Source organism: Saccopteryx bilineata, chromosome 3 (genome assembly GCF_036850765.1).
Source record: "Saccopteryx bilineata isolate mSacBil1 chromosome 3, mSacBil1_pri_phased_curated, whole genome shotgun sequence".
Classification (NCBI taxonomy): Eukaryota; Metazoa; Chordata; class Mammalia; order Chiroptera; family Emballonuridae; genus Saccopteryx; species Saccopteryx bilineata.
Window position 1 is genome coordinate 307,544,022 of NC_089492.1, and position 10,335 is coordinate 307,554,356.

The 10,335-nt window shown below is 49.6% G+C and overlaps 1 protein-coding gene across 1 annotated transcript; it reads right to left on the reverse strand.

The window, feature by feature from the left end:
* Positions 1–2,496: 2,496 nt before the first annotated feature.
* Positions 2,497–10,093, reverse strand: LOC136332087 (sialic acid-binding Ig-like lectin 13). The gene is made up of 8 exons (XM_066271351.1): positions 10,024–10,093; positions 9,574–9,957; positions 9,085–9,360; positions 8,827–8,862; positions 6,312–6,560; positions 5,553–5,643; positions 5,146–5,206; positions 2,497–4,065 (listed from the first exon to the last, which is right to left on the reverse strand). The coding sequence occupies exons 1-8, from the start codon at positions 10,079–10,081 to the stop codon at positions 3,901–3,903; spliced, it is 1,320 nt and encodes a 439-aa protein (XP_066127448.1). The 5' UTR covers positions 10,082–10,093; the 3' UTR covers positions 2,497–3,900.
* Between the last annotated feature and the right edge of the window lie 242 nt (positions 10,094–10,335).

The following is a 10,335-nucleotide window of genomic DNA, read 5'->3' on the forward strand; positions in this document are numbered from 1 at the left end:
AGCCCAGAGCTGAGTGTGACTGCAAGCTCACCGTGCACTGGGCACTGGCCATACCCGTGTGCATTAATTCATGGAGTTCTCACAACAATCACAGTAGCTAAGGAATATTCTTATCCCCATTTATCAGATGAGCTAGTGAAAGTAGCAAGACTCTCAGTGATGAAGCAGATGTTTGAATCTTAGCAGAATGACTTTAAGACTTAAATGACTTTTTTTTAATGATGAGAAAACACATAACATAAAATTCACCATTTTGAAGTGAACAGTTCAGTGGCATTTAGAACAGTCACAATTTAGTACACCTCTGTCTCGTCCCCATAACAGTTTTTATAACCCCCCCAAAAAACACCATCCCATTAAAGAGTCACTTGTCATTGTGTCTTCCTCGAAGCCCTTGGCAGTCTCTAATCTGCTTCCTGTCTCTATGGGTTCATTTATTTTTGAATGTTTATTATTTTTTGTTTAGTTCTTAGTTTTCTAATTGAATTTATTGGGGTGACATTGGTTAATAAAATTTATAGGTTCTAGGTGTACTGTTCCATAATACATCATCTGTACACAGCCCCACGCATTGTCCACCCCAAGTCAAATCTCCTTCCATCACCGGGATTTATCTATTTTGGAAGTTTCATATTAATAGAATCATACCATATGTGACCTTTGGTGTCTGCTGTCTTTCCCACAGCATGTCTTTGAGATCTATCCATGTTGAGGCATGTATCATTGTACCTTTTGATGGATGGATGCTATTCCATTGCGTGGATGGCCCACATTTTTTTATCCATTCATCTGTTTGGATGGACATTTTTGGTTGTCTATACCTTTAAGTGGAGGTTTAAAATTTTAACCTCTGCCTTCTATGGCCTTCATTCACTAAGACAGTTCAGGTAGTCTGTAGTTGCTGAAATTAAAGGTATGGTAGAGAGCTGAACGGGGTCTGTGGGGTCCCAGAGGAAGGCATTCCAGAGTCTTCCCTAAGGTAGTGGGAAGGGGTTGAAGAAGGCTTCACACTGGCAGTCTTGACCTTGACTGTAAAGAGGCACTTTTTATGGTGGCCTGGGGAAGCTCACAGCACTCCAGGAAAAGGGGGAGAAAAGATACAAACTCATCAGATTCAGGAAGTGATGCAGACACTGCGCTCTTAGAAGGACAGACAGAGAGAAGCCCAAATGGGACCCGAGAGCCTGGAGAATGGGAGGGAGCCTGTTCCAGTGAGTGCTAGGCTAGAAACTGTGTGCCCTGGTGAGAAACTGGAGCTGATCGAGGTACACGAGCATGAACTCTCCTTGTCCAGATGTCGCATCTCAGGTGCCATGCGAGACAGGATGTGAGAGTGTCTCATGTCCTGGATGCAGGAGCAGGGGGAGCACCAGCTTTGAGGGAAGAGGCGGAGTTCAGTCTGAGATGCGCTAAAAGTGAGGAGCCTGCGGTTAGTCAGGAAGGGATGTCGAAGAAGACACAGGGAGTTAGGACCTAGGAGAGAGAGGCCTCGGCTGAAAATTAAACCTGGGAGGCCTCAGCAGAGCCCTGTCGTGTGGTGCCCTTGAACCTGAGTTCACATAACGCCAGAGGTTGACTGAGTCTACTTTGTGTGCTGTGTCCAAGGTTGGACTCTGAAAATACAGGGCCAGGCATAGCGCTGTCCCCGCCCGGGGAAGCTCACAGTTTGGTGGACATCAAAATTATATACTTTCAAGGATCATCATTTTAAAAAGTGTAATGTAAATTTTACTAAAGAGTAATATTCCTCTCTAAAAGAGCAAAAATCACAAGTGTTTGACTAAAATTGTTTCACAGAGTGAATACATATGAGCAGTTAGTGACCAGATCAAGAAACAGATTCTTACTGGAACCCCAAGATGGTCCCCACTTCCCCCCTCCAGTCACTACCCCATGGGGATAACTAGTATCTAGATTTCTAATACCAAAAATGAGTTTTGTCTGTTTCTGAGCATTCCATTGAATGGTATCACATAGTATGGATGCTTTGTGTCTGGATTCTTTTATTCAAGATAATGTTTGTAGTACTCCCACACTTTGTGAGGAGTTCTTATTTGCTTCTTTGGTTGTGTGAATGAATAATCTGCAACCTATTGACCTGCCGATGGAAATTTGGGCACGTTCCATTTTTCATACATTAAACTAGTGCTGCTGAGGACATTCTTGTTATGCTTCATGAGCATTTGCATGCGTATCTGTTGGGTACACTCTTGGAGTGGAATTGCTGCCTTGAATGCTCAGCGTTTTTCAAGCATTTGTCCCAATTCTCATTCCCACCAGCAGTGTCTGAGAGTTCCAGTTACTCCACATCCTCACCAACACTTGATTATGCTAATAAACTTTTTATTGTTATAAAGCACACACAACAGAAAATTTACTCTTTTAACTATTTTTAAGCATACAGTTCAGTAGCCTTAAATACATTCATATTGTGGAACCATCACCACCAACAATCTCCAGAACTTTTTCATCATTCTAAACTGAAATTCTGTACCCTTCCAGGAGTCCCCAAACTTTTTACACAGGGGGCCAGTTCACTGTTCCTCAGACCGCTGGAGGGCCACCACATACAGTGCTCCTCTCACTGACCACCAGTGAAAGAGGTGCCCCTTCCGGAAGTGCAGTGGGGGCCGGATAAATGGTCTCAGGGGGCTGCATGCGGCCCGCGGGCTGTAGTTTGGGGACGCCTGCTTAAGACATTAACGGTTCACCCCCACCCCACCAATCTCAAGCCCTTGGTAACCACTATGTATTATTTTCTTTGTTGTTGTGGTTAAAAGACACAAAATCTACCATCTTAACTGTAGATATTTTATACATATGTACAACAACATGCATAGAGTCAACACCACTGTGCTTTGCACTTAAAATACAGTGTGTCCTTAAAGTCATGGTGCACTTTTGACCGGTCACAGGAAAGCAACAAAAGATGATAGAAATGTGAAATCTGCACCAAATAAAAGGAAAACCCTCCCAGTTTCTGTAGGATGATATGGCAGCATGTGCGCATGTACAGATGATGACGTAACACCGTGTATACAGCGGAGCAGCCCACGGCCATGCCAGTCGAGATGTGGACGGTACAGAGGAAAGTTCAGTGTGTTCTGTGGCTCGCTAAATTCGAATCCATGACCAAAGTGCATGTGAATATTGGTGCGTTTATAACGAAGCGCCACCACATAGGAATAACATTACTCGGTGGGATAAGCAGTTGAAGGAAACCGGCAGTTTGGTGGAGAAACCCCGTTCTGGTAGGCCATCAGTCAGTGACGAGTCTGTAGAGGCTATACGGGATAGCTACCTAAGGAGCCCTAAAAAATCTGTGCGTGAGCCCACATCGAACCGCACTGAATAGTATGAAACTGGGAGAGTTTTCCTTTTATTTGGTGCAGATTTCACATTTCTATCGTCTTTTGTTGCTCTCCTGTGACCGGTCAAAAGTGCACCATGACTTTAAGGACACACTGTATTTTAAGTGCAAAGCACAGTAGTGTTGACTCTATGCATGTTGTTGTACATCATTTCTCTAGAACACCTTCATGTTGAAAAACTGAAACTCTGAACATATTGAATAGAAACTTCCTATCTCCCCTCCCCAGAGTCTCCTCTACCCTCTGTTTCTAAGAGTTGAATGACTAAATATAGCATATAACTGGGATCATGCAGTGTTTGTCTTTTGGTGACTGGCTAATTTCACTTAATGCTATGTTCCTAACACTTGATATTTTTATTAGTTTTGCCAGTGTGGTGCCTGTGTGGTTGGTATAGCATTGCAATATTTATTTGCATTTCCTTGACTGTTACTGAAGTTGACTACTTTTCTATATGCCTAGTGGCCCTTTCTTTTCAGGGATGGCTTTTCCGGGCTCCAGCCAGCTCCTGCGGGTGGGGATGGGGTCGTCATTTCTGCCTCTTGATCTCAGAGTATGTGGTGGTCTCCTGGGCCTGCTGGTTGCCTGGCTTCAGATTGTGGAAACTGAGAACAGAGTAATGGAGCTCCTCCCCTGAGGTGGCCGTGGCCACAGTTGAGAGCAGGTGGTCTGAGGAGGATTCATACAGGTGACTCTGATTGGGAGAAGAGAAGGGTGTCAGAGTTGACCTTTGGGGTCTGGACAGGGAACCTTGGGGCTTGAGGGGATCTTATCCATTTATGCATTTCACACCCATTTTCTGGGGATTCATTCACTAACTCATTCATTCATTCGCTCATTTGTTCATGTGTACTCTTAACAAACTTTAATCATACTAGCTTGTTCTTATTACCAACCTCACTTAATCCATTTGGGTGTGTGTGTTGTGTGTGTGTGTGTGTGTGTGTGTGTGTGTGACAGAGACAGAGAGAGATACAGAGAGAGGGAAAGATAGAGACAGACATACAGGAAGGGAGAGAGATGAGAAGCATTAACTTTTTTGTTGTGGCACCTTAGTTGTTCATTGATTGTTTTCCCATTTTCAGGGGGCTACAGCAGACCAAGTGACCCCTTACTCAAGCCAGTGACCCTGTGCTCAAGCTGGTCAGCTTGCACTTAAGCCGGCGACCTCGGGGACTTGAACCTGGGCCCTCTGCATCACAGTCCAGAGCTCTATCCACTGCGCCTCTGCCTCATCAGGCTAACCTCATTTAATCCTTATGACTTCTCTCCACAGAGATGACTGTTTTCCCCATTTTACAGACAGGAACAGTGACCTTGTGTACCTCTGTAGTTGTTTAACATCACTACTAGAAAGCTGTAAGTCATATAGATCATTCGCATCATCTTTCTGTAGGACTCACTGATCTAAACGGTGGGGAGCAAGGAGCTGGTGGATGCATGGCAGCTGTTTAGGGAATGTTGGGGAGAAAAGATGGAGTCGGTGACCCAGAAGACACAGTGAGGGCTGAGCAGGAGAGGGCCAAATGGGGAAAAGCTTTGCTTAAAGGGAAATGGAACAGGACTTGGTCAACTGCCGGCTCTGGGAGATGAAGGAGAGGAAACAGGAGAGGATTCCCAGATCTGAGTGACTGTGCCAAGAAATCTCAGAAGAATCAAGTTTGGGGGTGGGGTGCGGAGATAAGGAACTCATTTTTTTGTCACCATCATGGCCCACCCTCCGGAGAGGCAATCCAGCTGGGACATGGGGTAGGACGCTGCCCACATCACTCACCTGCGAGACAGCTTCCTGGCTCTTTGCCTTCCCTGCCAACTTCTTCCAGTAAATCCTGACTCTGAGGACAGAGACAGCGCCTTTCAGCCCAGCCAGCTTGCTGCTGGGAGCCTGGAAGGGCTGCCTGAGGCAGGGTGTGGAGGCTGCTGGTACCACAATGGGAACACCTGTTCCCTCCTCCCAGATGGTGGGAACCAGATGTTGGGAACACACTCTACACCCAGCAAAGGTGTCAGGAGGCTAAATTCCTGATGCCGCCACGACTTGTTGAACATCTTCCTGGATTTGTTTCCTTTCAGTGCTCTGGGCTTTGAATTGCAGAGGTTCATTGAACCGTCCCACCCCACAGCTCCCCCACACTGACACCACCTCCTGAGGTCTTTGCCCGGACTGGGGCCATCACTCACACGATAAGGAAGAGGCAGGCAGCAAGCAGGGCTGTGGCACCAGCTCCCCTGACGGTCCCCTCAATCACACCTTCCCTGTATCCTGGTGTCCCTGCAGATATGACACCACTGCATGAACTTTTCACCCAGGCAACTGAGCATCCTGCCTTCTCAGGTCTGTGCTAACAGGTGCACTCACTTCTGTCCGGGACTCCTTTGTCCCCCAACCCTTAGGATGATTGCAGCCTCCAGGTCCCTTAGCCCCCTTCCCAGCCAACTGACATAGGGACATGCCTCTAAGTCCTCCTTGGCCCTGAGTCAGGTCTATTTCTGTCCCATGCAATGTCTTCCAGGATCCAGGCTCATGTGCCCCCTCCCCCGGGCATTACCCATCACACCCCCAGACCTGGCAGCAGTAGGACATCACTCTCTGTTCCCTGTGGGAGTTCTGGGCTTCACATCTGAGCCTGAGGCTAGAGCTGAGCTCCCGGCTGAGGCTCAGGGAGCTGTTGGCCCAGGGCCCCGCTGAGCAGGAGGTGACCCTGCAGGAGGCATTGCTGTGGTTCCCCTCCAGCAGCCCCGCTCCCAGCCACCAGTGTAGCGAGGGGGGCAACTGGGATTGAGCAAAACAGCTGCATGTAGACCCTTGTCATTTCAGGAGGAGGGTCCCAGGAGTGATGGAGGGTCCACGAGGAGGAAGTAGAAGAGGGACAAATAGAGCCTCTCTCCTCACCAGGTCCCAAGTGTCCTGCCTGTCCCCCCCCATGTGTTCCAACTCACTCTCCACAATGAGGCTCAGGGAAGCTTCCAGGGAGGCTGTCGCGTGCTGAGCTTGGCAGAAATATTTCCCATGGTCTTCTAGTGCCACCTTCCACAGCTCCAGGACCCCCAGCTTTGAGGAGTCCAAGGTCTGACTTCCTCGAGCCCAGCTCGTACCGGTGGGGCAGTTGCTGTCGGCTTCACAGAGCAGGCGTAGGAACTGGCCCTCCTGGACTCGTAGAGATGAGCCGTTGCTCAGAGCTTTAGGTCCTAGCAGGACAGAGAAAAAGTTAAGCTCCAGACTTCATTAAGGTCTCTCTCTCTTTCCTCCTTCTCACATCATATAGATCAGTTTCTTCTCTTCCATAATCTGATGGGTGCATACCATCGGGGCTCAGCCCCAAAGGGACAGGGCTAGGAGCAGGCACAATAGCCTTTCCAGGAGGCTTCCGCACCTTTGTCTGAGCCATCCTGGTCCCCACGCCTCCTGCTTTGGCCACCTGTGCCAACACAGATCCCAGATTTCCCTTTATGAGCCTCGCCATGTCTGCCTATCAGCAAAGGCAAAGTTTGCTGAGACCTGTCTATTTGTTGCCCGAGAGCTCACAGTCTCATGGATGAGACACCCCAACAGCAGGTTCTCACAGAGCAGAATGACCTGTTTTGTGACTGGTGGTTGGGGGTACATTGGGTTGAGGGGGCCTTGAGGATGGGACTTCAATGAGACTGTGAGGACAAGGAGGGCTTCCTGGAGGAGGAGAGGCTTTAAGTAGAGCATGAAAACAGGTGGGGGCTGGCCAGGGGATGGCGCTGGCACGCAAGGACATTGTGGGAGGGAGGTACAGCTGAGCACAGAGGGGCCTTGCAGGCTCTGAGACAAAAAAATCATCCTCTCAGGCCCGAGTGAATGGCCTTGTTGGGGGTGTTTACACGAGGCTACTAAAAGAAGTTATGGGAACAATATCACAGATTTGTGGTTATAAAAATTATCATGGAACTGTAAAGAACAGCAGAGAGTATAGTCAATAATAATGTAATAACTATGGATGATGCCAAGTGGGGACTAGGCTTATCAGTAGAATCACTTTGTAAGTTATAAGACTAACCACTATGCTGTATACCTGAAATCAAAATAATATTGTAAGTCAACTGGAATTGGAAAATAAATCGGTCCTGGCCCGTTGGTTTAGTGGATAGAGCAGCGGTCCTCAACCTGTGGGTCGCGACCCCGGTGGGGGTCGAACAACCAAAACACAGGGGTCGCCTAAAGCCATCGGAAATACATATTTCATTAAAAAATGTATTGTATAATAAATATGCATTTTCCAATGGCTTTAGGTGACCCCTGTGTTTTGGTCGTTCGACCCCCACCGGGGTCGCGACCCACAGGTTGAGAACCGCTGGGATAGAGCGTTGGCCTGGTGTGCGGGCTCCCCGGGTTCAATCCCAGGGTAGGGCACACAGGAGAAGAGACCATCTGCTTCTCTCCTAGTCCCTCTACCTCTTCCCCTCTTGCAGCCAGTGGCTCGATTGGTCTGAGCATCAGCCTAGGCGCTAAGGATAGCTCAGGTTATTCGAGCATTGGCCCCAGATAGGGGTTGCTGGGTGGATCCTAGTCAGGGTGTATGCAGGAGTTGTCTCACTATCTCCCCTCCTCTCACTTAAAAAAAAAAGATAAGAAGAAGAGAGACAGTGGGACTCTCTCTTTGCCATGTGAGTACACATCCAGAAAGCACCAGTCTAAAGAGAGTCCTCACCAGGAACTGAATCCATGGGCACCGTGATCTTGGACTTACAGCCTTCAGACTATGAGAAATAAATTCCTGTTGGTTAAGCCACTCAGTCTGTGGTATTTTGTTATGGCAGTTGATCAAACACAGGCACATTTTATGCTTCCTATTTTAAAAATAACATTAAAATAGCCTGACTAGGCAGTGGTGCAGTAGACAGAGCACCAACCTGGGATGCTAAAGACCGAGGTTTGAAACCCTGAGTTCACTGGCTTGAGCCTAAAGGTCTCCGGTTTAAAGCCCAAGGTTGCCAGCTTGAGCCCAAGGCCAGACTTGAGCAAGGGGTCCCTCTCTCTGCTGTAGCCCCCCGGTCAAGGCACATATGAGAGGCCAATCAACGAACAACTAAAGTGCCACAACTCATAGTTGATGCTTCTCATCTCTGTCTTCTTGTCTGTCTTATCTGTTCCTTTCTCTGTCCCTCTCTTTGTCTCTCTTGCTAAAAAACAAACAAACAAAAACCCATTAAAATCATTGCAGGAAACTGGGGGAGTAGATTGGTCCAGATCCTAAGAGGAATGAGGGCAGGATTTGGGATGAGGATGTAACACCGTGGCCCTGGGGAAAGTCATACCCATGGAGCACGGGGCCATGTCTGTGAGCTGAGAAACAGTGAGTGGGGGCTCCCACCTCTGCCCTTCTCACACATGGCCTTGCTCCCACCTGAGTTCTGAAACGCTCTGAAGGCCCACAGTGAGACCCCACTTCCGTCATCCCCGACCCCCAGAGCAGAGGTTGCACCCTACCTTCTTTCTGGAACACCCTGATGGTCAGCAGCGTATCTGGACAGACAGATGTAATAGTCCCCTTTTTAGTAGCAGGAAGGTGGACATTGGCCCTTCCCCCCAGGAACTTTAGAGATAGGAAGGGGGGAAAGTTGAGTGTCCTCTTCCTTTCCTCATGAACCCCACCTGCAGGTCCCAGCCTGCCACCTGCGGCCCTGCCTCGCCACCTCCCTGACACCCACCACCCTCAGGGACCCAGCATCCTGGCTGGGCACTCACAGGACACGTTGAGTTGGATGGTCTTCTCCCAGATCTCCCCGCCTTGCAAGGTCACTCGACAGGTGAGGTTGGCGCCATGGTCCTGCGGCGTTGGTGTGAGGGTGACCACTGCGGAGTTGGGAGTCTGTGGACCCAGGGCGGTGAAGTTGACCCCGACCCAGGAGAAGACCGGTGGTGTCTCCCACTCACAGGCCCACGGCACCGTGCAGGTAATGTTGTTGGGGTGGCCAGCTTCTAGGGTGCCATGGAAATCTATGTCAGGTGTCCGTGTCAGAGCTGTTGAAGAGAGAGACAGAGACCCAGGTGCTGGAGGTGGGGGTGCCGAGTGTGCCCCTAAGAGTAACATATACCTCTGACCAGCCCCAGTGTCTGGTCTTCTTGGTTTCCCCTGAGTCCTTCCCAGAATGAGAAGAAAAGGGTTCCTTCCTCCCTTGCCCTGGGAGCCCTCAGGACCCAGCTGTGTGTCCTCTCTTTGACCCCATTCCTCACCTGTCACATGCACAGACAGTTTGTTCCCCTTGTAATTATATCTCGCATAGGACCCTCTCTCCACTCTAAAGAAGTACGTCCCTGTGTCCCTTCTCTGTGCGTCTCTGATGTACAGGGAGCAGTTGTAGGTCTGGGGGTCCCCGAGGAGCTGGAATCGGCCCTTGGTCTCCTCCTGCACCCTACGACCTGGGTTGTTTGTGGCCACTGGATCATGCTGGCCTGTAATGGCCCCATCCTGGAACCAGTAGCCAAGAGCTGGTGTGGAGTCAGTCCAGTTTTTTTGGGGGTAGGAGACGTTGCAGGGCACGTAGACACACAGGCCCTCCTGCACTGTCACGGACTCCTGCACCTGCAGCTGGAATCCTGGAACCTGAGCCAGACACCCTGCAGGGAAAGAAGAGTCAGTCAGAGCCCCATTCCCAGCCCACACGCTCTCCCCCTGGCACTCACCTGCCTGCAGCAGGGGCAGCAGCAGCAGCTGCAGCAGCATCTTTGGGGGAAGTGTCATGGGGCCTCGGTGTCTCAGGACTGAGAGGGAGCCTCAACAGGAAGCCCCAGGGTCAAGTGAGAAAAGTGATGACCACAGAGGAGGAACTGAGCAGCACGAGGAGGAGCTGGTCCAGCCCTCGGAGAATAAGCACTTCTACTTTTCAGATGGGGTCCTGGGATGCAGGGGAGGGGGGCTTACTCAGCGAAGAGGACCAGACCCAGCACCCTGGCTCCAGAACTATGAGAAAATGAATTCTTGTTGTTTAAGCCACC

What these genes read in the sequence shown, in the direction of transcription:
- LOC136332087 (XM_066271351.1), bottom strand. Translation starts at nt 10,081, where the DNA reads ATGACACTTCCCCCAAAGATGCTGCTGCAGCTGCTGCTGCTGCCCCTG. An exon ending in ACTGTCTGTGCATGTGACAG is followed by an intron (nt 9,361 to 9,573) that starts GTGAGGAATGGG and finishes TCTCTTCAACAG; the next exon opens with CTCTGACACGGACACCTGAC. An exon ending in CATCCAACTCAACGTGTCCT is followed by an intron (nt 8,863 to 9,084) that starts GTGAGTGCCCAG and finishes CTGTCTGTCCAG; the next exon opens with ATACGCTGCTGACCATCAGG.